Source organism: Oryzias latipes, chromosome 9 (genome assembly GCF_053564925.1).
Source record: "Oryzias latipes strain Hd-rR chromosome 9, Olatipes_Hd-rR_3.1".
Lineage (NCBI taxonomy): Eukaryota > Metazoa > Chordata > Actinopteri > Beloniformes > Adrianichthyidae > Oryzias > Oryzias latipes.
This window is the reverse complement of record NC_136245.1, coordinates 21946662-21970687: the sequence shown is the minus strand read 5'-3', so window position 1 is coordinate 21970687 and position 24026 is coordinate 21946662. Positions and strand designations below refer to the sequence as shown.

Genomic DNA, 24026 nt, shown 5'->3' with positions numbered 1-24026 from the left:
ACAATTTTGAACACAAATATTTCAGCTGTGTGAATTTCTCTATAGACTATTTTTTATTGACTGAATATGATATTATGGAAATGAATGAAAGGATAAAGGTGCTGTGTGACATTCTGTCAAAACATTACAGGATGTTGGTTTTCTCTAGAGATCTTGTCTGTTGTCCTTTAAAAATGAATCTAGATTGTTGTCAGCTGTGTGAGGCTATAAAAACATCGGCGCATGCTTTGCATAACTATTAAGTAAAACCAATTTCATATCTGAGGAACATGGTGTACCCCGAGTGCAAAAAAGCACCACAAGATGGCGCAATTTTGCATGTTAACACTGAACCAGAGTTCCTGCATCAACAAACAGCTGCATCCCATCATCCACCCTGCTTTTGTTCACCTGCTATTTTAGATTGCAAATAGTGTGTTTGTGGGTATGCCTGCCACCCCCAAATCTCACAGGTCCAATTCCAACAAATCAATCTTCTGTTGCAAATATTTTCAACCCAAACCAGATAAATATATTTTCTTGGGTTTATTTTTCTGCTATTTTTGTCATATTCAACGTCCTGCCTGCACGTTTTAAATAAACTGCTTTTAGGTATTTAGGATTTGAAGGAGTGGTTGATGATTTCCAAATGATAAGGAGCTTTACAGATATGAAAAACTATTTTTATTGGTTACGATAGCTGAAGCTGTGTGTTAAACATGGTTGAACTCATGGCAAAGACTTGTAGATGACATGGGATAATGTAAATATTTATGCAGTCAAAAATGTAGCGTTACAGTAGAATGTGAGACATCTTCTGTGTTTTACTTTGTGTTTATTTGTACTCCTTACCTTTCCTCACTGATGGCTTCCTCTCGATCGCTCTGTCAGGGGATTTCTGGGCTGAATCAAAAGCCACCTTCATCTGGGCTACCTTCACTGTGTGGCCCTGCTCTTCAGACTTCACCTCTGTCGCTTTTGGCCACTCCTGGTGTTGCATCTTTTCATGCAGCTGAATGGTCTCCTTTATGAGCTCTGACACAGGCCTGGGCTTAGGAAGCCCTTGGGGTTTGTCTCTTCTTAAGATGCTCTCCTCTTTCTCCTTAACAGGATTTGCCTCCACTTTTCCAGACATCTTATTTTCTAAGAAATGTGCCTGATTATCTACATCCTGCTGCATCCTGGATGGGTTTTGGTTTTTCTCTGAAGGGACAGTCCCACTAGCACTCAAGCCTCCACCAATGTCCCCAGTTGGTGCAGGACCATCCTGACATTCATTCACTGGGGATCTTCTTACTGATGGAGTAGCTAGACTATCAAGACCACAGACCTCAGTTTCAGAGTCACACTTGGGCTGTGGAGTTGTTCTCTCACTACTGATGTTTGTCTTCTTAGCAGGGAAAACAACCTGACTTGGGGCTGTGACTTTGCCATCATTGTCTTTGCATGCAGACTCTCGGTGGAGCACAGAGGAAAGTGCAGATTCCTCAGAGATCACACCACTTGCCTCACGTGGTTTTCTTTCATGAGAAACAGCCGATTGTATGTTGTCTGAAGACAGGCTTTCAGAGGAGTCTGTGTTTGATTTTAACTCTGCTCCTGTCTTGATTGAAGCATCATCTAAGGTGATTTTCTTAGCTCTGTTAAATTGCAGATCTGTGTGTAAGCAGCAAGACAAAGCATCGGAGGTTTCATTCTGAGCTGTGATCGTCTTTGATGAGTCCACCTTTTTAGTGTGGGACATTTCAATCTCAGATTTGGAATTTTCACAGAAAATCAGTTTTAAGTTAGTTTCCGATGTATTATTCTGATTATTGCATTCTGGAAATACTGCGCTGTCATGAACCAGCTGTGCATTTATTTCCAAAAGACTATCCGTGGTGGTCTTGTTGTCCACTGCAAACTCTTTAATTTTAGAAATAGATGGGATCGCTTCTTTTCTGTTTCTACTCAGCAGCTTCTCCAAAATGGAGCTGGGGTCTGTGGACAATTTTGTAGGGGTGGCTATGTTTGTTTCAGCGGAGTCCACTTGTGCATACAGACTCACCGGTGTCTCCTTATCATTAACTGGGATTGCCAAAGAGTACTCCAACAGCGGTTTCTCCTCACATGTGAGTGTTTCTTCATCAGTCTTATTCTCTGTCCTTTTCTTTGGGGGTCCACAGCAAACACCATCACTTGTGCCTGATAAAGTCTCTATTTGCAGGTTGTTTTTCAAAGGATGTTGGTCTTGAGCCAGAGAGATTTCCTTCCCCTCCCTTGAGCAGCTTGCTGGTCTTGTGCAGAGCTCAATATCCTCCTTCTCAGTTTCAGCCATCTTGCTCTCATTCAGCTCTTTAACAAGCAACAGCTCACTTCCTGCACGAGTTCCACTTGAATTGCTCTTTAGGAACGCTGAATGCTTTCCAGAGTTGTCTAAAGAGCATCCATCCAACAGAGGTGAGACTTCTTCAGCCCGATGCTCCATCTTGCTTCTTGAAGGTGCCTGAAGCTGAACCAAAGGTTTCCTTTCATGTGTTCCTTCAAGTCCCTCAGTTTCTGAATGACTTGTGTAATCCTTGTCCACCTTGTGTGGAAAAGTCTTGCCTCCTCCCTCCGTCCCTGCAACCCCTCCCTGTCTCACCTCGCTCTCACACATATGCATGTTCTTTTGAGAAGAAGGTGTTGTTGGCTCCATGCAGAGCTTTTCATTCACGTCCCGAAAGTCCGACTTGCCTAATTCTTCTACAGTGTTACTGGTTTTGTCTTGGCTCGAGCTTTCCCTTTCCAAGACAGCACCTGGACAGGCGTCCATGTCTCTTAATTCACCTCCTTCTTCCTGTTCCTCCGCCAGCTCACCGTCAAAGACTTGTTCCCCCTCTTCCATTTTGTCCTGGTTCTGTCCCATAATAGTCTGCAGAAATATAGATGATTTTAAACTTAAACAATCAACTAAAATAATAAATGAAAGTTCATTTTTCTTTGCACAAGGCTGTTGTTTTTTGTTAGTATTGGCCAGGGACCAACGAAATTTCATTTAGGTGATTAACTGCTCTCCACTAACCACCATTAATAGCATAAACTCTTTTTTTTACATTGCACTTGTGTCGCCCACTCATTCACAGTCTAATTAAGATTGAGCACCAGCCTCACTTAAAACAGTTTGGAGCAGTAAACTAATTCAGCAGCAATTTCCTCTCATTTACTTACATTTTTTTCAACAACAATGAAAACCTGGCAAGTTGGCTTTTTCATTTAAAACAGAAAGTTTGATCTTTAAAGTTGTTCAGTCTGTGAGAGGAATACACAGCGACTGATTATTCCTCCAAAAACTGAAGGTTGGCAGTCTCATGACTGTCTGTCAGGAAAAGTTTTCCCAGTGTTCTGCTTTTAAATGCCATGCATTTTTTTCAACATTTATGCCATAAAACCTTACTGGTTCACTGTCATGTGAGTCCTCCTGCTCCATTTCATGTCAGAAACAAGTTGTTAAAAATAAAAATAAATAAAAAGTACAACATTTAAAGGTTATTTTATTCTCAAAGCCCTGAGCAGGAACAATTAGATCAGCAATCCAGCTATCTTTAGCTTTTTCTGTGTCTAAGAAATGCCTCTCTATCAACCTGAGTGCTGTTCACACTGATGGTGGCGATGAACCTCATAAAAACATTAATGATGAGAGGACATGCGGCCTATCTCAGTGCTCATTCTGTGGACCTAAACGTTTCCATGACATTGCCTAATTGCTTAATGAGTTTTGACCCACTAAACTGCAGCAGTAAGCAAATGGTGAGACACAATAAACAATGACCTGGAGCACGAGTCTGTTTCCTGTCTGTGTCCTCATGCAGCGTCTGTGTGATAACATATGACTGCTCTGCAATCATCTGACAGGCTGCAATCTGGCCAGACGCATGCCATGAGGGTGTTGCTACTCTGCAGTAGAAAGGTGAAGGAGGTAAAATAATGTGATGAATTATTAAAGACGAAATCATGTTTTTAATAAGTTTACAACAGATGAGGCAGATTGAAACCAGATCAATTTGAATTAATTGATTAACATCCTTCAATGGCTGAATGGGGATCTGTTTTCTTTGAGGCATGTCCTTCCAGCTAACAACCAGGCTATTATTTTGTCTCATGCTCTCTGTTTTGATCATTTGATCAGCATGTGCTCCTCTGCTCCAGCATACGCAAACATGTCAGAATGCAAAACCAGAAAAACCACAGAGCTCTCACAAATGAAAAGTTTCATTACCTGAAAATACGCCTCTGTCTGAGCTTTATAAATCACAACACTACAAAATGTTTGAGGCCTAAATAATGGCTGCCCCACAGGGTGGGGAAAATAAAATTAATTGCGTATCATAAATTGCAGCTGACACTTACCAGTAAGACGCTGTTGCCAAGTCGATGGCTCTTGTTGAGGACTGACAGAGTGCTCTTTGTTGGTGGTTTTAGTGAAGATCAGTCCTCCCTCAAATGCACAAGCAATGGGAGCCTTATATTACATCCATGTGATGTCACAGGACATTTGACTAACACAATCAGTGAAACTCAGATTTGTAGTTTTTCTGTTTTATAAAACTTTAAAAAAAGTGACATTTCTGTCTCCATGTTTGCTTGTGTGCTCTCAGATACAAGGAGGACGTGTTCAGGTTATGAGTAAACGTACAGTCATATAAAAGAAAATACAATCTTATTTCAGTTGCAACAAAATAAAAGCATTTTGATCCCCACATATTTTGTAGAGTCAACCAAATTTTAAAAGGGGTGTGTGAAAGCTCCCCTTCCAGGAGAGATCTCGCTGCACGTTTCACAGAACATAAAAAATGTACAATTAGAACTTTTCATAAACAAACAGAATTTGTTTGAAAGATTTGTCTAAAAACCTTCTTATGACTAAAAGAAAAAAAAATTAGGCTTGCAGAGTTGCCTCTAAGAAAAAAAAAAACGATCCCTCTATCAAAGTGAGATGTTTCATTGCAGATGCCATGAAAGTGGTAGCTAAAGTCCAGAATGACAATAACAAAGTCCTCAAAAAAAAAAAAAGATGAGTCTAACTTCCTCCACAAGTAAACCGGAAACCTTTAGTGTCAAACAATCACTGACTCCAAATTCTGTTTCTTCAAAATGTTCCAAATTATGTTTATTAGAGATGGGCGTTAAACAAAATATATGACTTAGTCAGGACCAGATGATTGTTTCAATATCCTTTTGTTTAAATCAAAGAGGGTAAACAGAAAAATCACCACATTAGTCATAACACTGACATTCTACAGTTTACCCACTTTTTGTTGCTTTTTTGTGTGAAAGAATTTTTGTTTAACCCTAGAAAACATTTACTTCTTTGGTTGAAGCTCCCCTAATATTATGTCTTCTCTAAATGTTTTCTGTGTTTTTTGTTGTTACTTTTCAAATTTTCCCTGCTTTTCTCCCCCCTTAGTGCCACTTCACTGGCAGACAGTCGAGGCCAACCTGGTTGTGTCCGTGCATGCGGGTCATTATCTGGAAAACAGCTCAGAGCAATCCTGTTGTTTTTCTTGGTTTCTGTAGTAACAACCAAAACAGGATATGTCCTCAGATAATAAAACAAAAGTGGAGGTGCAGCAGCCAAGAATTCACCGGCAGAAGAAGAAGAGGAAGAGGGACCGGTCCACACCCACTGGCTGCAGACTGAAGGCTACTGTGTTCGCATATGCTAGAAGCATTCTTGTTGGCCTAAAGTGTTAAAAGGCAATTTTATAGACAAAAACTGCTGTGTCTAATATACGATTATCAGCAGGTTTTTAAAGAGACCTCATAATTTTCCCAACAACATGAAAAAAAGCCTTTTTACTCATTAAATGTCACGTTTTCGCTCTCTACTTTCCATGTTCTGTATGCGTAGTGTCAGATTTCATGTCACTATGAGGACACAAACTTGAATAAAACCCTTCTGCCACTTCCCCTCTCCCCCACAACCCATTCTACTCACAAACGCACACACACAGGTCAGGATGAAGGAGCGCGTATAACTTAAGTGACTTACTGATGTCATCAAAACACCAATGGCCAGCTGAATGTTATATAAGTTGGCTGTTGAAAAGAGTTTTCCTGCCAAAGCGTACAGATGAGGGCATTATGATGTAACCTCAGGGCACAAACTCATTTTGGATGAGGGAACTGGACATACATTTTAGCTTTAAAATCATGGGATTCTGTTCTTTTTCTTTTCAGGAAGCTTTTATTCTGTCAAAACTGGTTATTTGCCACACGTGGCTTCAAGTAACAAAAAAAAGGGTTAAGCAAGTTTAAGGTTAAAGCAAGATAAGTCTTCCAATGTTTCCAAAATGTCCTTTGCTCAAAAAAAAATAAAAGAATCCAGCTGATTCAGATACATTCTGTAAAAGAAAAGTTTATTCCAACAAGTAACATATACAGTACATCTTTTTTTAAACATAAAAAGTGCAATTTGCATTTTCAACTACAGCAATGTACAGTACAAAAATGACTGCATACTTAAATATAAAAAAATGGTTACATAAATGTAAAGTAACCTATTGTGATAGTTGTCACAGGGGTGACAAAAGCTTAAAACCCATGGATGATATGAGCATAAAAGCTTTACATCTATGAGCCTGATGACTCCTCTGAGTCTCTTTATTCCTCCCAAAGGTGCAAAAAAAAAAAAACGGTGACAGCACTTGAACGATTGACATTATGATTCACATCGTTGTTGTTGTTTTTTTAGCATCAGTGCCGCTTCCAAATAAAGACAGCCAAAAATAACTTTGGTTTTTAACATTTCAAAAAAAAGCACAACCATTGGCAGAAACAAATTGAAATGAGTAATCTGTAGACTACATGTTTCATTCACGTTGCATCTTATATATATATATATATATATATATATATAAGTCAGAAACTTTCAGCGGATTTTTAAAACGTGACTTGAAACATCTCGGTTTTGATTTCCACTCAAGCCTCCTACTAATTTAGCGTTGGTAACGATAAATATAATAACACGACTTTGATGTTTTTCTGGAAGATTGCTGGCTGTGTAGCAATAAAGCAAACAGTGCAAAGGAGCAACAAACACAGAAACAGATATGTTCTGTTTGTTGAAAACAGTGAATTTGCCTCTGGCAAAAGTTTAAAACTTTTCCTCTACACGTTCATAGTACTCATCTATCTGTGTGCAGTCAGTTTTGCGTCAAAACTGATTTCTTCCTTTTAAGTGGTGCAGCCAAAATAACTGGATTAAACTCCAGCCCGGTGCTTGTCTGGTAGGAGCTTCATAAATGCAACCCCCCCAAAAGATCAAAGTCTGATAAACAACCATGCATTTATCAAACACAGTTCATTCATGTAGACTCCCACTTGGTACCTGTGAGTAAAGGTATGGATTGCAAGATAAATGTTCTAGATGAGGTCATACCATCTCATTCTTCACTTTCACACAGTTCTGTGCCTCTGGTCTCTTGGTTAAGGCACTTTGAGTCCACGATTCAAACAAAGTTACTGGTGAACTGATGGCTTAAAACATTTGTCAGATACAGCAATGTGACTTTCATCACTGTGAACAGCAGTTTGAACAACAATGTGGCAAAAGAAAGGATTTTCTTCGCACATAACAGTTAGCCTTGTTGTTTTTTTCTCTCTCCTAAGGTTAAAATCTGTGCAGCCCTCTAAATCTCACAGAGTGACAAGTGAGGGGTCAACTTTTAGGGTCACCTGGAAGTGACGCCTCTGGACTGTGCAGGTCTGGCTCTGGAGACAGAGTCATAAGCAGCAGCGTTCCTGCATCAGAGGAACATGCTGAGCACAGGTCCTCGGAGGACAGGTCCAGGCTGGCCAGCTTGGCTAGAGAGTTGGACCGTTTTAAGCTGGAGGGCACGGTCAGGCCTGCCAGACGCATGCGGGTCTCAATCTCTTGTGCTCTCTGCCGCACAAGACCAGGTTTTCCCCTAACACTGCGGAGACTATCGCTGCTGGAGCTGCGTGTTAGGGTGGAGCCATGGGGCGACGAGGTGGGTGTGAAAAGCCCAGACCCCAGCGCCCCAAACAAGGATTCATTGGTCAGTGGCACCATCGGACACTCTGACCGCACTTGGCATGGTGTTGAAGAATTAGCTAAGTCACCTGCAAAACTGGAGGACTCCTCTTCTTTGTTATCGTGGGGGGAACATTTCTGGGACCTTTGGCATGTTTGCAAAGGTTTCAAAGTCTGCAGGCTCTGCTGAGACAAACCTGACAGTCTCTCTAGTCTCTCTGCACGTTGGCGGACCAACCCAGATTGATGGAGCTGCAACAGGGACTCCTGCTGTTTCCAGAGGAACTGAGTCTCTTCAGGCATTCCTGCAGAATGTCTCTCACTAGTGTCAGTATTTATATCAAGGAAAGTACCAACGTCCTCCAGCTCCACTGGCTGCCCGGATTCTCCTGGGTTCTCGTCTTTGTCAAATGGAGCAGCAGGTAGAGAGGCAGCACAGTTGGCACAGTTACACAGCGGGCCACAGGGGCACAGCAGCTCCACTGAAGATGGGACACCTTCAGGAAAGTTATGGGACTGTGGGAAAATAGCACTTGGGACTTTTGGGGTAGAGCTGGGGTTAAGGCAAAGCTTAGGAGTAGGGGCTAAAGACTCGTTTTTCCAACAGGACTTAGTCTGATCCAACCTAGACAGCATAGAAGTATCACTTGGAAGAAGGATGACAGGTGCATTTTCCTAAATGTAAGAAAAGCAAAAAACAAAAAATTACAATGACTTACTTTTCGTTTGAAGGTATGGGGTTATGTTACCTGTCAAACTTACATTGCAGTCATGCACAAAGCTCAAGCGATTGTTGTTGTTGGAGTTTTCATTGAGGGTTGCCAGATCCATCCCCATACCCTCTGCATCTCCCTCTGCATCCTGGGTTTCACTCCTGTTTCCTTCGCCTCCGCCTCCCTCGTCTGGCTGCATTAGTACCTCCATCTCCGCTTCTTCTTTTTGCACCTCCTCCTCATCCTCCTCCTCCACTGTGCTGAACTCCAGCCTCAGGCGCAGCTCCTCCAAAGGCTCGGGGCCACGGCCGCACGTCTGGGCGGCAGTACCTTCTGCTGTGGGCCCAAGGTGTGAGAGCGGCAGGCCTTCTTGACCATCAAAGGCCTCATCATCCAACAGAGCATCACGCTCCACATCATCTATTTCTATAAAAACTTTCTCCATGCTGAGAAGAGGAGGCCCGCGAACTGGTGTTGACGGCTCGCTGTCCAGGGCCGAGTCAGAGAGTCGGCGGAAATAGTAGTTGTTGTAGGCTGGGTCAATTTCCAGAGCAACGGTCCTGTACTGAGAGGGACACGCTGCACCTTTCTCTGACAACTCTTCCTCACAGCAGTGAAACAGTCCAGGCTCTGGAGTCAGATGTTCTCCTTCCTCACCCCCACAGTGCTGGGTCAACCCCTGCTGACTGTCCGCCATCTCACAATCTGTGTCAGGTTGCCACAGCTTGTTGTGTCTCTGTTTGCTGGAAGCAGAGAATATTCTTTGCGCATTAGAAAAAAAAGCAGAGAAATTTGAAAAAATAAAACAAAATAACCAAAGGCCTTACCTAGCATCTAAAATGCCTTCATACTCTGCAAGCTGCCTCATGAAACCTGGATTGGGTCGTGTGATGTTCCTCTTTTCCTTAACAAAGTTGTAGGCCTTCTCCAGCGACCAGCCATACTCCTTCATGGCGTAGGCGATGACAGTAGAAGCAGAGCGACTGACGCCCATCTTGCAGTGAACAAGACACTTGGAGTGATTTTTTCTGTGGGTTTAGTAAATACAAAACAGCAAACACATTTAGAGACAAATTTTAAATAAACCAGACACTTAAACTCAAGGATTTATCTCAACAACATTACTCTGAAAAGTCAAAGAAAAGCCAAACAGGAGTCATGACAGAGTATAACCAACACAGGAGTCCAATTCTTGTTTTTACTTTTAGTAATGATTTAATTATAATAAATAAATTGGATAATAAATGTGTCAGTGGTGTTCAGTGTCTTACAGCATTTGTTAAATGTTAACACAAGGAGACTCATATTTGGGTTTGCTTCTGTTTGGGGTCACAGAAACTGCTTTGCTGGTTCCAGGAGGATCATAAAACACCACTGTTTTTATTAAAAATCTTACTTGGAATGACCAGTTATAGATGTGAAACTAAAGTTTATTCCAAAGTGGCAACTCAAAAAAGCTGGTCAAGTTTCAAATACGTTACACCAAACAAATGAGGGACAACCCAGCATTGAAAAAAGAAACTTTCCTGTAAAGTCTTTCAAAATGCAAACAAAAAACTAACATTTGAAAAAGTTCTTGTTGAGAGGAGACATCTATTGTGTAATTATAATTATTTGAGCATTTGCAAATGTTAAGGGTTGTTTGTCAGAATATGTAATTCTTATTAACGAAGTATATTAGAAGCCTGAATTTGCATATACAGGAGTAACATTTGTAATCTTTGTACGTATCATGGAATAATTTCACTTTTTGCTGCCTGTCAGGTTGTGTTTCAGCAACACAATGCATTGTAAATGTTTAACAATAATCAGTCAAACACTGTTTTATTAAAGATAAATAAGAGTTTACTAATAAGCAAATTCTCAAATCATTTCTCTTACTGAATGTGAGTAAGTAGGTGAGTGGGACGGACTGGCGACCTGTCCGGGGTGTACCCTCCCTTTGCCCAACACCAGCTGAGTTAGAGTCCGGGTTAAGAAAACGGCTGGATGGATTTATTTTCCTGTCCTGTAGACTCACTTTGCTTTGACGATAAAGTTGTATGTTTCGTTCCAGTGGGCTAGCAGGTCGGTGGAATCCTCATCGTAAACGCGCACGTTGTGATAACTGAACGTCCCGGGGAAGAAGTTGTCAATCTCCCGGGTAACGTTGAGAATGTAACTCACCCTGAGAAAAAAAGATAACAGGAACTCCACATTCTTTTCTTGTTGGAATGATAATGAAAATATGTGTTGTGTGTGGTTATTGTAGCTGCTTCATTATCTAAAATAAATCACCCCGTCTCTTGCAGCTCCTCCAAATTAGATGCATTCCACTCAGATCCCTGAAAACAAATGAGGAAAAAACATTGTTTTGATTGTGAATTTTTCCTTTAGGGTAAGCCTTTCTTTAGGTCTAAACTGATTATTTCACAGAGGGAACTATGTAAACACCACACAAGGCTTTGGGATTATACTTGTACTTGCTCATACTGCTTTGTTTTTCACATGATTTTAGTGAATGCAAAGCACTTCCTACCAGGTAGACATGGTCAAAGATGAGAGTAGCTTTGTCCATCTGGCCAAGAATTAGCAGCATTTCATTATCTATGAATTCTTTGAATTCCTTAAGGTTGCAGTTCATGTTCTGTTCCAACTTTGTGCGGATCTGCAAGATACAAATTAAATTGCAATAAAGTTTGATTTCCTGGCAAGGTTTTGCTGAAGGAAAACTTACATTAGTATTTTCTTTTTCAATTATTAGTGAAGCTTTTGTTTATCTGATAAACCAAATAGGTAATGCTCAACGCTCAATGCACAACCAGGAAAATGGTTCAAAAATATGTTCCAGACAGGAATTTCACCATTTGTGATCCTAAAAACAGGAAATTTTTGTTTAACGATAAGGGCAGATATCAAAATAGAGACCTGGAAACCCCCAAATTCTCCCAAGTAAAACTGAAGTTTCCTTAATAAATACAACAGCACGGAAACTGGTCAGCACTGATACACAAAAAGATTTGCGCCGAAGAGCCATCAGCTGGAACCTTCAATCGAAAGTTCAATCAAACCAAGAAACACAGATAAGAAATGCCCTTTGCTGATGAAAAATAAAAAAAATACACTTTTCCTAAACGTGGATATGGAAATCTGATGTCAATTATTTAATTGTACCAAACAACATATTTGATTACCAAGGGGAAAAAAAGAAATATCTGATTATTAAGGAGTAATCACCAATTCTCAAACCAAATACCTTGTAGTTCAGAAAAAACAGTTTAAAGAATCCTGTATGACATGATTATATACAGAGAATTCTCCAAAACAAACTCTGGTAACTTTAGCCGTTAGGAGGTGTTGCAACAGCTGGAGCAAATCAAGCTGTATCAACATTTTAAAGACTTCTATCCTTTGTAAAAATAATAATAAACAACAGCCAAACCCATGACGTAAAGGGTATTTTTAATGTAAAAGCTTTTAATGGAAAGAGGGAGAGTTTGACTAATTAGGTGTCTTTAAAGTGAGCTCCCACTTCAGTTCTACTTTGGTTGTTTATTCTAAACAGGTACCGTGAATTAATTACCAGGGTGGCAATTTATATTAAATAAATAAAAAATAAGCAAGTAAATAAAGAAAATTCTTATGCATGTCATCTTGTAAATGCAACGACTGACCTGACAAAGAGCAGAAATGCAAGAAATGCTTAAAAACTCAGTTAATGTAATAGTTATTTGAACTGTCATTTACATTTGTATTCATTTTTCCCCCGCAAAGAATTAAATGTTTTTTTAACAAGTTTTAACAAAAAGTTAGGAGTTAGGGAATACTAGTCAAAAAAAGAGCTACTCTATCGATTAATCTTATTTTTTTTATTTTTAAGAGAATAAAATTAATGCAGCAACTTTAAATGAATGAAAGCACATAAAAGGCCATGATTACCAACTGTTTTGTGCTCTCATGCTTTTACCTGTTTGCAGGTGACGTTCTCGAGGTCCTGGCACGTCATGATGCTTCTGAGTTTGGCTTTAATAAGGCACTCTGTTCTTTCTCTCTCTGACGGCCTAAAAAGACATTCAAATCATGCTATGAATCCTTCTTGGCACATCGCTTTTCCAGCAGGGATTTGTCTCCGTGTTGGTTCATGGCCTTGCTTACTTGTCGACAAACATGATGGGTGAATCTGGCCGTGGCGTCTCCAAGTCCTTCATGGCGTTCCACTCGTTAATGCAGCTCTGGTCGGAAGCGATGCAGCTTTCGTAGTAGCCCATCCAGGTGAGAGCTATACCTCCAGGGAAATAGTTAAACCTGCGAGAAACTTCGCAAGCTTTGTGCAACACCTGCAAGGCGGACCTGGACATTTGTTCAAAAATAAAATCACATACAGACATGCATTAGTCAAACTTTTCAAAATACACCAAAAAAATAAAACAATCAATGGCCTTAAACCTACTGGTATGAGGCAAAGACGTGGCTTCATACCAGTAGGGGGCATAATAAATCAGCTCTGCCTCCGTCTGCATCACTGCAGCAGTGCCTTTCAGTAGACTGGTGTGCAGTGAAAGCAACAGTGAGTCCTGAGGGGGATTACTCACCACATCGCCTGCACTGACACAGGTTTGAAGACATGCGTCCGACCTGCTGTGTTCACTGTAAAGCCCCTAAACAGCGGACAAAAAGAAAAAAATGGTTGGTCACATAGTTTCAGTTCAATCAATGAACCAAAAAGATTGGGGAGTAATCCAGAAATAGCTCAACATAAGAAAGCATTTTCTTTTTCCTTATAATGTGTCAAAATATATTTTACAAGAACACGGTGAGAGAAAAGGCTGATCACACTTGCAAGATTTTTCTTCCACTTATTACTAAAAGCAGTTTTTTAGGGTGTAGCAATAATGTGCAGGTATTTGAAGGTAAAAAACAACATTAATTAAACTAATTTTAGTAGAAAGGTTGGATTGTTGAAGTTGGTTTGAGAAAGTTTCCAAAACTGTCTAAATGAGTCAATTGCTCCCTTTTTTGTTATCAGCGGTGACTACAATTATAAAAACTCACCCATCTCCATCCAGATGGATCTTTGTATCACTCCACAGAGGTAGCACCATTCCAACTGAACAGCTTTTTCTGGAAAAGGGAAAGAAATGAAGAAATGATGAAGGAACACTGACAATAATACATGCAACTAAAATATAAAATGTCTTATACAGCTGTACAGGAACACAACTCTTTCAATGGAACATAGAGCACACAACAAACACAAAAATTACTTTAAAATCAATAAAACAATAACAGCTTAATCCCAAACATTAAAAATGATTATAAAGACCCACTTCGATCATATTTTGAGCTTTTTAAAAAGCATTTTCAACGGTCTTTTAACTATGATTACGTCATTTTAAGCCTAAATCAAAAAACATATTTTCTGCAGAGCGGCAGCTGTTCATCAAAAATTCGCCTCTGAGCAACCCTTGTTCCTTTTAAGATAAAAAAAGGAAAGCTAGAATCTGTATATCTGTTGATAGAAATGCATCTCTCCATAGCACAAAGGTTTTGAATGAATAAATACTCAGATATGCAGTTTTAAGCTTAACTTCCTGTGTACATGTCCTCCATTATCAGAGAAAATACCACAAGAACATGTTAAAAACAACCAAAAACACAATAAGATGAGCTTCTCTGTACCCGTCTTTGTTATTGACGTCGATTCCTAGAAGAATGTTCTCCTCTGTGTCCTGTCGACCGCTGGTGTACACCACCACCATGTAGCGTACGCGATCTGACCGTGCACTCTCCAGCCGCACCGCCTGCACAGGAGGCAGAGTTTACTCCACCATGCTTTTCATTTTGGTGCAGCCTAACCAAAAATGTCAGCTCCAACTTCTTGTTTAAACAGCATCCCAGTTGAATGTACAAAACAAGAATAGACAAAAATCTGTCTTAGATATTACAACATATGAGAAAACAAAGGTAGTAAATGTAACACGAGCGCATACGCACGTGTAAACTATGGAAACATTTTGCAATCCTCCCCTCAAATTAGCAATGAGCTCATAATTACAGTGAGCACATAAGTGTGCAATAAAATGCATTCGAGGGTTTGCAGGTGTTCAGTTCCTGCCAATGTGTGTTTATGTTGTTTTTTTGGTTTTTTTTTTTTAATGAATGGAGGTATTCATACAGTGACTCACCAGTTTGATTCTGTCCTCTGAGCGCAGGATGTTTATCATCACCTGTAAGTGTTGGGGTAGGTCACCTGTTGGGACAGATGCCGTTTGTTCATCTGATCAAATGGACAGCACGGAGTAAAACTAACAAGATCAATGCTGGCATCCTAATGAACATACAAAATGTCGATTTTACTGAAGAGGTTTAACATGCTTCTTGTAAATCTGAGATGTCTTTTAGTCTTGTAGGACTAAAAGACAAAATAAACTGAGCACAGCAATCTGTCTTTAGGCGAGGAGGTGTATCAACGATAAACACAAAACCTTCCATCATTTGCTGCATCTTTTCTGCTTCTGTTTATTAGAATCAACATTGAGGCTATTCTCAGAGCTGTGTACCTGTGTGTTTAGGAAACTTGTCTCAGTGAGACTAAGAAAGGTTGTGTGGGGTTAGACAAATGGTAATGGCCTTCCCTTAATCGTTAACAGAAGTTTTTCCCACAGTGCTGCCATACGTGAGATTTAAGCTCTAATCTGCCTAAGCTATAGGTCTGGAACACGCTTATCGACACCACGGTATCCATTCTCCTCACCTCGGCCGCAACATCTGCTTGCAGCGCTAAACACTGCAGCACCTAACAGGCCTGAAATGCAATGCAAAGGAGATGAGGAGCACGATCAACAGGAGGTCATGTGGTTCTCACCTGCATGTTTGTGGGGAGGATGGGCTTTCTGGCCCTGGGGACTGCTTCCCTGCTGCAGGAACAGAGCAGCACCCTTCACCATGAAGAAGCTCTCGCTTAAGCTGCAAACAAATGCAACTAAAGAGTTACCGGCTGTGGAACGCACGCTTTAAACATTTACAACACCTTTACTTCAACCTTTGCCAAGGATAGAAAAACAAGAGAAAACACGCTCTTTAACATTAAACAGGACAGCTCAGCTGAGTTAGAAAGAGCCAGCAAGATAAGCATCAAACATAGCTGTTTGCTGCTGGCACTCTGAGGAAAAGCCAAGTTGCCACGTTGCAGGAGCTGAACTCCAATCTGCCACAGCCATGAATCAATCTTTCATTTGTGCTTATCTGTCTTCTCCCTGCTGCATGTGCCTCACTCAGAGGAGATCTGTCAGGTCTTCTCTGGTTTGCAGCAATGCGGTGCACCCACCCCACCAATAAAAAAACAAAAAGACCTAACTGCACTAATTGTGTTACCCAGTTTTTGCAGTGACCTCAAATCTGCACTGAAGAGTGTGCACGTGATCATCAGAGCACCTGTTGGCAGTCTGTATTCTGCACACGGAGTCTTGAAACTCAGCAAGTACTGAACTGATGAGTGACAGAAGCAAAACAAAATCCAAGAAAACCTGCCTTTACACACAGCTATAATGACATCAGTGTACTGAGGTGGTGACGGTTGGTAAATGTGAACTTGAGAGCCAAAACCCAAGTCTACAACAATAGGCTTATTCATGCAACCTGTATGTTGAGTCGTCTTTTCCTTTTTTTTGTTTGTTTGTTTGTACTGTGCTGCATGAACTATACATGGATTTCATCCTAGTTTAGAGTTGCTGTTTTGTTTTTTAGGTGGCACCAGAGGCAAAATATGATTTTCAGTTGTGTGATTTGCTTTTATTTCTTAAAAGAAAAATTTTAATGTTTGAAAAAAAAAAATCTTGGAACAAAAATATTTTTTTTGGGAAAATATAAAAAATTTTTCTCTTTATAAAATGGACCACAGCCCTATGAAAACAGACACACTGATAAACAGAAACAGCTTTGACATGGTAACTTGCCAAGCATATTTGAAAGAAAGAAAAAAATCTAGTTGCATTTGGTTTTCATAAATGAAATTCTTCTGAAAGAACTTCTGAAAAATGTGCTCTCTGAATCAGCTCTTTTTAATCAGACATCAAAAACGGCACACAAAGAAGAAAGCCTGACTGAAATGAAGCATTTTGTGGGAAGAATGGATTTTATTTTGCATATTTCAAAATCAATTTTAACCCCCCACTCCCAAGCAAAACAGAACAAAAAGCGCTTTTGTCATGAGTTGCATGGGTGGACACTTCTTTAACGAGAGCTTTTGTGTCTCTGTGCTAGTTTTTAGGTTCTTTCCATCCTTTACATGGCATAAACGGGGCCGGTTTGACGTCACAAAATGAAAATATTATGGAGTGAACGTGGCAATATGCGATGTCAGGTCTTTGTACACCCTAACCACTAATTGGTGCTCTTTAAACTTGTAACCCGACAGACACACTTCATAATTTCAGAGACGTGTGAAACTTTTTTCTCATGTGTAAATCAAGAGCAGTCAGCCTAATTGAACAGCTTCTGTCGGGCTGTCTGTGTCTTTCCAGCACCCTGCTTTCAGTTTGTCCACAAATGCTAGAGCTAAAAATACATCTGCTAACAATCCAAACTGTTTGCCAATGTGCATATATATTCATATTACACCTATAGTCCTATAGTCAGTTACAGAGGAACAGAAATCAGGCAGATTATAGTTAATTGTTAATGAAACCATTTAAAATTAAATCCACTTTAATCTGGAGCAAGTCATTTAAGTTTTTGGTTTAAAATCAAGGACACTTTTTAAAACTCATTTACTCACATGCGGTTTATCTCACTCTGGGTCAAGACAGCATTCTCCACAAAATAAGGTAACATCTTCATCATGGCCTCCTGAATGGGTCCCACAACCAGATGCATCCTGTTAACCCAAATGCAAACCACGTCTCCCCAGCGCAGATTAACTCTTCTTCATCCTCCTCCCGAAAACAGGCGAGGAGTAAAGGAGGAGGACCAAGCGCTTCCTTCCAGCATCTGGGTGACAGACTTATCTGTCAGTCCAAACTCATCAGTGGTATTCAGTGAAAAGGTCCTGTCTTCTCAGATGCCACTCCTTCTGGTTAGCTCTTCTCCGTCCTCATCGGAGTGTCTCAGCAAGTGAGTCAGCTTTCTGCCTGCAGGGGCACATTGCAGACTCCACCCACTACCTCAAGCACATGCATCCATCCAGCATCTTCCTTGTAACAGCTTTATGAAGAACGATAAAAGTCTCTACGAAGGAATTAAGACATTCCAGAGCAGCTTTTAAGATGAATGTGCCCGTCTGTCAGCACAAACCTCCTTAAATTCTAAACACGTCCGGTATCTTACAAAGGTTGAAACTCATTTCCAACAGCGTGTTCAAGAGCCAACAGACAACAAAAGCGTCTCCAGGAATCTCAGCATACGGGCCAGGAGACAGTGGTACAGGCAATTACAAGAGCTGGCACTGCCCCAAACCACTCAAATCTCATTATACACAAGCTTATAAAAGAAGGATTATCTAATCTCTCCCTCAAGAGGCCAATGCTAGCTGTCACTTGCTCACATGTAGCATCAAACACGCTGCCTGAGATTATTTGCGATTACGGCAGGTTAAGGAGGACATACTGCGCGCCTTTTATATCCCCAACATTTGCACTCCCTCTGAATATTCCTCACAGACAGCGAAAGAAAGATCAGAAATACGATGCAATGCAACAAAAAAGAAAGTTGACTAAAACTGTAGATAATTAGTAGCAAAGGATAATTTAAGGTTTGCACTTTGTTTCTGTCATGGGGCTTTGCAAACCTTAAACATACACAGTGAAGGGACACAACCACTAATCTAGTGGATTCCTCACAGAAGTGGGAATAACTAGTCCTTAATCTTTTCACATTCAACTGACAGTTTGGTAGAAACCTTAGAGTGTATTATTGTATGTTTGTGGAAGGGACAGCAGCAGGACTTTGTTTTAAAAAGGTTTTGGGTATAAGTGTATCTCAAAAGTAGAAAATAAGCCAGATAAATCTTCCTTGAGGATGACAGTTTTCCCTCCGCAGCCACAAGGTCTCACACAATCTCATCATAGTGATACCTAAAAGTTTTCTCTTGTTCTAATTTCTCTAGTTCCTCATATATCTGGACAATAGCAAATGGTGAATTTTCACAAACACACACTAAGTGGTCTTCGAATGCAGCAAAAAACAGCAACAAAATAGCAATTTTAGACATTTTTACTGGATCAGTTTTGGTCCAAAACAGCTTCTCAGGGTGATTTTCGCACACCAGCACAAAAAAAGAAGGGGGGAAAAAGCCTCCACTTGGGGCTTTCAATTGCATCATACTAGCATTTTTTTTCGCTGACACAACAGAAAGGCACAGAGAGAGGAAAAGGCACAACACAGAGGAAAAGACTTCTTCAGGTATCAGCAGAGAGAAGACGGGCTGAGGCAGGAAACCAGGACGTCCTCATTTAACCAAGGGAAAATAGGGTGCAGTTACTTTAATGCACTTTGCGTCTTTGTTTTGCCTTTTTGAACATACTAAACGTTATCCCAAAGTGTCATTTCTGCAGCGCACAAAAAAGACAAACCCACAGATTTATTTTTCTGACTGACAGTTTCCCTCTGAGCTTAACCGCTCCTCCTCAGCCTGAGCACATCCAAGCACACATCCTACTCCAACCTTTCTCAACTCTCCACCTCACAAGGTGGTAAAGTAAGATCCAGGCTTGGTTCAGAGCCATACACACCTGTGTGGTGTTTATGTTGGCCTGCGTTAGCCCCTCATCTTCTTATCATCGCTCAGTTTAGTTAAAAACAGCGAGCACAAACACACCCACGTGGCACAGTGTGCAGATGTCCATCAGCAAACGTAACCACACCGATGCTTTACCAAATCAGTACACGGCAATGCAATTTTCTGTCAAATAAAAGGCATGTTCCTGTACGATTATCATACATTTACTGCAAGATTGATTGCAACATCTGGCTTATAGATCATTCAAAAAATGTTAAACATCCAGCAGCGGGCCTAGACTTGCACAATGAACACATCATTCTTGCACACATACATTCGTCAGGGAGAATGAATGGGCTGTTGTGTAACTGACAAAAAGAGTTAAGTGTGACATTGCTCCTTATTCCACAAAAACAGGTTTCAATACTCTTTCAATAAAGACAAAAGAAAAAAAAAGAGTCCTGCTGTCATTCATCTATATAAAATAAAAGGGCCGTCACCTCCTCCATCCATGAGACACTTCCTAACTTTTAGAAACTTTTCCTTCTTAGGATTACCACTGAGCTATTTTTCCCTCTACTTAAAATGTGCAGCCCAAAAGTCAATTTCTGCCTTTTTACTTTTGTCTGGTAATTGTCCATCTAGATTCACATTATCCTGCAGAGTTCACTCTCAGAGGAGCACAGGTCACCTGTTTGGTCTGCACCTAAATTCCCAGCAGTCAAACAAAGTGGACTATCCTAGGAAAACAACTGGTGTGAACGGAATGTTACGTTTTAAGCCACTGACTGTACAAGAAAACTGGACTGAGCAGTTCCTCCCTCCTGGCATTCCAAACAGGAAGTACCTGCTGGTCCAAAGAACCCAAAGTCCCATATCCTTCCATTGAGAAATAAAGAGCTATTACTCAGCCATTTTATTTGTCAGAATAACCTACTTGCTCTACTACCAAGTTTTAACATGTTCTTGCTATTCCTGCCTTTTTTTATTATAGTTTCCCATAGTGCAAGTAATAAACTGACCAATCACATGCTTCAATAATAGGACATGGTCTCTCATCAAACGCTTAAAGTGTTTGATTGACAGATTCTCCCAAACACATTTTCAAATGGTAGGGGTGTGAACTACCAACAAACTCACTCCTGATTGCTGGGAGAGGTTGCCTTAAAAAATGTTGACTTAGAGCGACTCAAACCCATTACTTGTTAGCGACGATTCTGGTTCCAACATGGCGGCATAAGTAAGGCTAAAAAAATTCATTTTGTTGGAACCAAAAGCAAGTCATTTTCTTTTGAGTGATGTCCCACTCACTCGGTCCAGATCGCACCTACAGTCAGTGGTTTTGGCACAGGTCCGGCCACAGCTAGTATTTCCAATATGTAGTGTTTTTCTTTAGACATTAACAGAAATAGTAAAATGATATAATCGTTACTACTAACAAATACTCTCCCATTTATCCTTTTTTTTACACCATTCCACATTTTGACCATTTTTTATAATTTTTTATTTGTTTCTAGTATTTTACCTTGACGTACACCTTGGTATTTCCATGTTCTGTGTATTATCATACTTTCTGTTATGACATAGAAAGACCCTGTGCATTCAGCTGCTCTACATCATTCCCCAACAGTGTTTAGAATGTCTGGTTACTCTTAACTTCTTGTCAATTTCTTATTTGGACTTTTCCTTTATGTTCCTTCTTTCTCTCCCCTGTTAAACTCAGTTTTCGGGTCATATTTTCCTGTAAAAAAAAACATTAGTTCTATATAGTATCAGAGGTTCTCAATTAACCTGTTTTTAAATTTGAAGCAGTTCAGAAAATGAACCAAAAACTTCAACAACCCAAATAATAGTAAGGATGGAGGGACTTTTAGTCATTTCCAGGTAGGGATTTTGTTGGAAAAGTGGGTCAAAAGGCTGTAAAAAGAGCAAAATGACTTCACTTTGATGCAAAGCTCGAGAATAAACCCAATAACTGCAACTGTTAATAAATAAACTGCATGTTACTGCTGAAAAAACATGTTTTTTTTTATATTAAGAACCGATGACTGTGCCAACAAGACAGACAGATATTTACAACACCTGCTCTCATTTACTGATGCCAGCTTGTCTACCACTACACCAGATTTCCATCATGACTAAGAGACAGGGCTACAGTAAATCCATCAATAACACCTGTTTGGATTGTGTGCTTTGCTTCGCCATGTACTACGCAACAAGCGGGACATACCGTCAAAGTTAAAGTAAACTCACCTCTGATTTATTCGCCGCTCATCTTCACTCCCAAAATCCTGCAACACAGATAACATTTGTACCACACTGAGTCAAGGTGACGGTAATAATAAACATTCTCCAGCACCATTTTTAGCTCTCACCTAAATGCACAGAACTGGAAAAAAAAAGCAGAAATGGTTTCCTAAAACAAATGAACCTAAATACCAAAGGACAGGAAAAGAAAAATCTGAATTTACGGAGTATTCACTCCACTGAGATTGAGATTACTTTCGTGTTAACACAGTGGAATAGCTAAAATAAAGTGTTGAATATTGGATGAATATTGATAATATATGTGTTTGCTGTTAAAGAGGAAAAGCAAAATATTCCTGTAATTGCAGTTGACCTGACCATCTGACCTGTTTGGCTCTTGATTTGGTATAGAATAGGCCTGCAAAATAAGTCGCACATTTATTGTTATCGCGATATCAAGCTGTGCAATACTGTACCTATATTGCAAAAACGGGCAAAGATGTCAGTAAATGGTAACCTTAGATGTGCTAAACCAATCTTATGGCAGCTTGTAGTATTTAACAAAACAAATAAATCCATTTATGCATTTGACCAATCGGATGCAGTCCTTTAATGTTAGATGCTTGCCTCCTATGTAGACGAGGGTCATTTGGAGTGTAATTTAAGTTATGCTCTTATTTAAATGAAACTGTTGCAGTCACATGGAAATGATTTTTTTGGTTGTTTTGATATTTGTAAATTATATTGTCATCGCAATAGCGATCACTGGGCGGCAGTTTAGCTCAGGCGGTAGAGCAGGTCGTCCAACAACCAAAGGGTTGACAGATCAATCCCCACTCTCCCCAGCCAGCTGTCACCCCCCAGGCGTGGCTAGTCTGCAGCTCACCGCTCCCCCCAGGGGATGGGTCAAAATGCAGAGAAGAATTTCCCCATTGTGGGATAAATAAAGTATCAATTATTATTCTTATTATAATTGCAAACCGAGAGATTTCCTCTTATCATGCAGCCCTAGAATAAAAGGTCTCCTCAAGTTCATTCACTAAGGGGTCAGAGGTGGCTTGTAATAAGTTCCATTTACTCTAGAAAAGTAGCACTCCAAAGTTTGATTTGGCTATTTTCATCTGTAGTTGAGTCGATTGATAATGAAAAACCAGTAATCCATCTGAGCTTTATGGGCTGTTTTCAGCTACTTTATGTTTGTTTGTATTCTGGGGTTACATGGGATTATTTGCAAAAATATCCCATTCAGCAGATATCTGCGTAAAAAAAGTTATCATCTGCCTTGACTTGAACAAAAATGTCTGATTCTACGACCTGCCAATAAAGTTACATAACTATGATAACCGCATCAACACGTCGGAATCAAACTACAACGTGTCAGAGATGCTTTAGAATGGAAGAGACAGGCAGCAGACTTGTAAAGCAGCAGTGATTGTTGTGGTAAATCTTCATTTACCACAACAATTATTAATTTGAAAAAAGGGGAGACTTGATGTAATGTCATCAGCAAATAAATAAAAGGTTTTAATATTAGTTATTTGTATCTGCAAACAAAATATGAACTTTTTGGCAAAAAATCTAGAATTCTGCAACCATACTATTTATTGGAAAAAAATATACTTCTTTTTATTTTTTTACATTTTACTTTATATTTTAAAATACCAGATTATGGGCATTAATGTTAGTGTTGTGTTAGCGTGATTATTCGAGCAGTAATTAAAGTATTTTTTTAATAAGAGTAACTTTTTTTCTTATACAGCAATACTTTTTTGTCACTAAAAAGAAAGATTTCATACTTAAACATGAACAATAAAAAATAAGTTAAATCTATAATTGTATGTAAAGGGGGGGTAACAATTAATCAATTAATTGCCAAATCAATTTCCATTCCTATGATCCAATCAGATCGATCTGTCTGAGATAAGTTAAGAAAAAACCCAGAAGAGAAGCAAATTAACCTATACCATTATGAAACTGTTTTAAATAAAAATAAATTGATTATATTGATATTGGAAAATACCATTTGGATTTACAGTAGACATAGGTTATTTTACTAAAAACGACCAAGTGCCATCACAGGGGACAACACACAAAACAAGAGTGGGCTGAACTTTATGAAACTACAAGTTGAATGGATTTTTCATTAATTCTTGTTTACTTGTTTGTTTGTTCACATATTTAATTTACACTTGATTATCTTGCAAGAAATTCAAGGAATGTGTACGACTACACCTGCACTGTTGAGTACCTGGTTATTTATCACTAAGTTACACTGGTTGAATATTTGGCTGAAGGTGTCAGGGATCCATTCAGTCAGTGAATCGTATCATTCAAAATGAACCAATATCGACTACGAATCGGATCGTCAACCACAAATTGT

The 24026-nt window shown here is 39.7% G+C and overlaps 2 protein-coding genes across 4 annotated transcripts in view; both read right to left on the bottom strand.

Moving 5' to 3' along the window:
* Positions 1-814: 814 nt before the first annotated feature.
* On the bottom strand, positions 815-4423 carry LOC144994466 (uncharacterized). Its single transcript, XM_078952365.1, has 2 exons — positions 4348-4423; positions 815-2872 (listed from the first exon to the last, which is right to left on the bottom strand). The coding sequence occupies exon 2, from the start codon at positions 2864-2866 to the stop codon at positions 815-817; it is 2052 nt and encodes a 683-aa protein (XP_078808491.1). The 5' UTR covers positions 2867-2872; positions 4348-4423.
* Positions 4424-6339: 1916 nt separating this feature from the next.
* The window catches only part of ssh1a (slingshot protein phosphatase 1a), a 19276-nt gene continuing 1589 nt past the window's right edge, over positions 6340-24026 (bottom strand). For 2 of the 3 annotated variants that reach the window (XM_020705935.3, XM_078952946.1), the window contains exons 2-15: positions 21653-21690; positions 15551-15651; positions 14871-14935; positions 14365-14486; positions 13738-13806; positions 13278-13343; positions 12841-13035; positions 12653-12746; positions 11225-11353; positions 10984-11030; positions 10727-10873; positions 9534-9734; positions 8756-9449; positions 6340-8668 (exon numbers count right to left, since the gene is read on the bottom strand). In XM_020705935.3, coding sequence (XP_020561594.2) covers positions 7658-8668; positions 8756-9449; positions 9534-9734; positions 10727-10873; positions 10984-11030; positions 11225-11353; positions 12653-12746; positions 12841-13035; positions 13278-13343; positions 13738-13806; positions 14365-14486; positions 14871-14935; positions 15551-15651; positions 21653-21690 — 2979 coding nt within the window. In that variant the 3' untranslated portion in view covers positions 6340-7657. Of the gene's footprint in view, positions 8669-8755; positions 9450-9533; positions 9735-10726; positions 10874-10983; positions 11031-11224; positions 11354-12652; positions 12747-12840; positions 13036-13277; positions 13344-13737; positions 13807-14364; positions 14487-14870; positions 14936-15550; positions 15652-17461; positions 17782-21652; positions 21691-24026 lie in introns of those variants that run through there. The other variant, XM_023958466.2, reaches the window with a different exon arrangement.

Excerpts from the sequence above, each read along its gene's own strand:
- LOC144994466 (XM_078952365.1), bottom strand. The coding sequence starts at position 2,866 with ATGGGACAGAACCAGGACAAAATGGAAGAGGGGGAACAAGTCTTTGAC.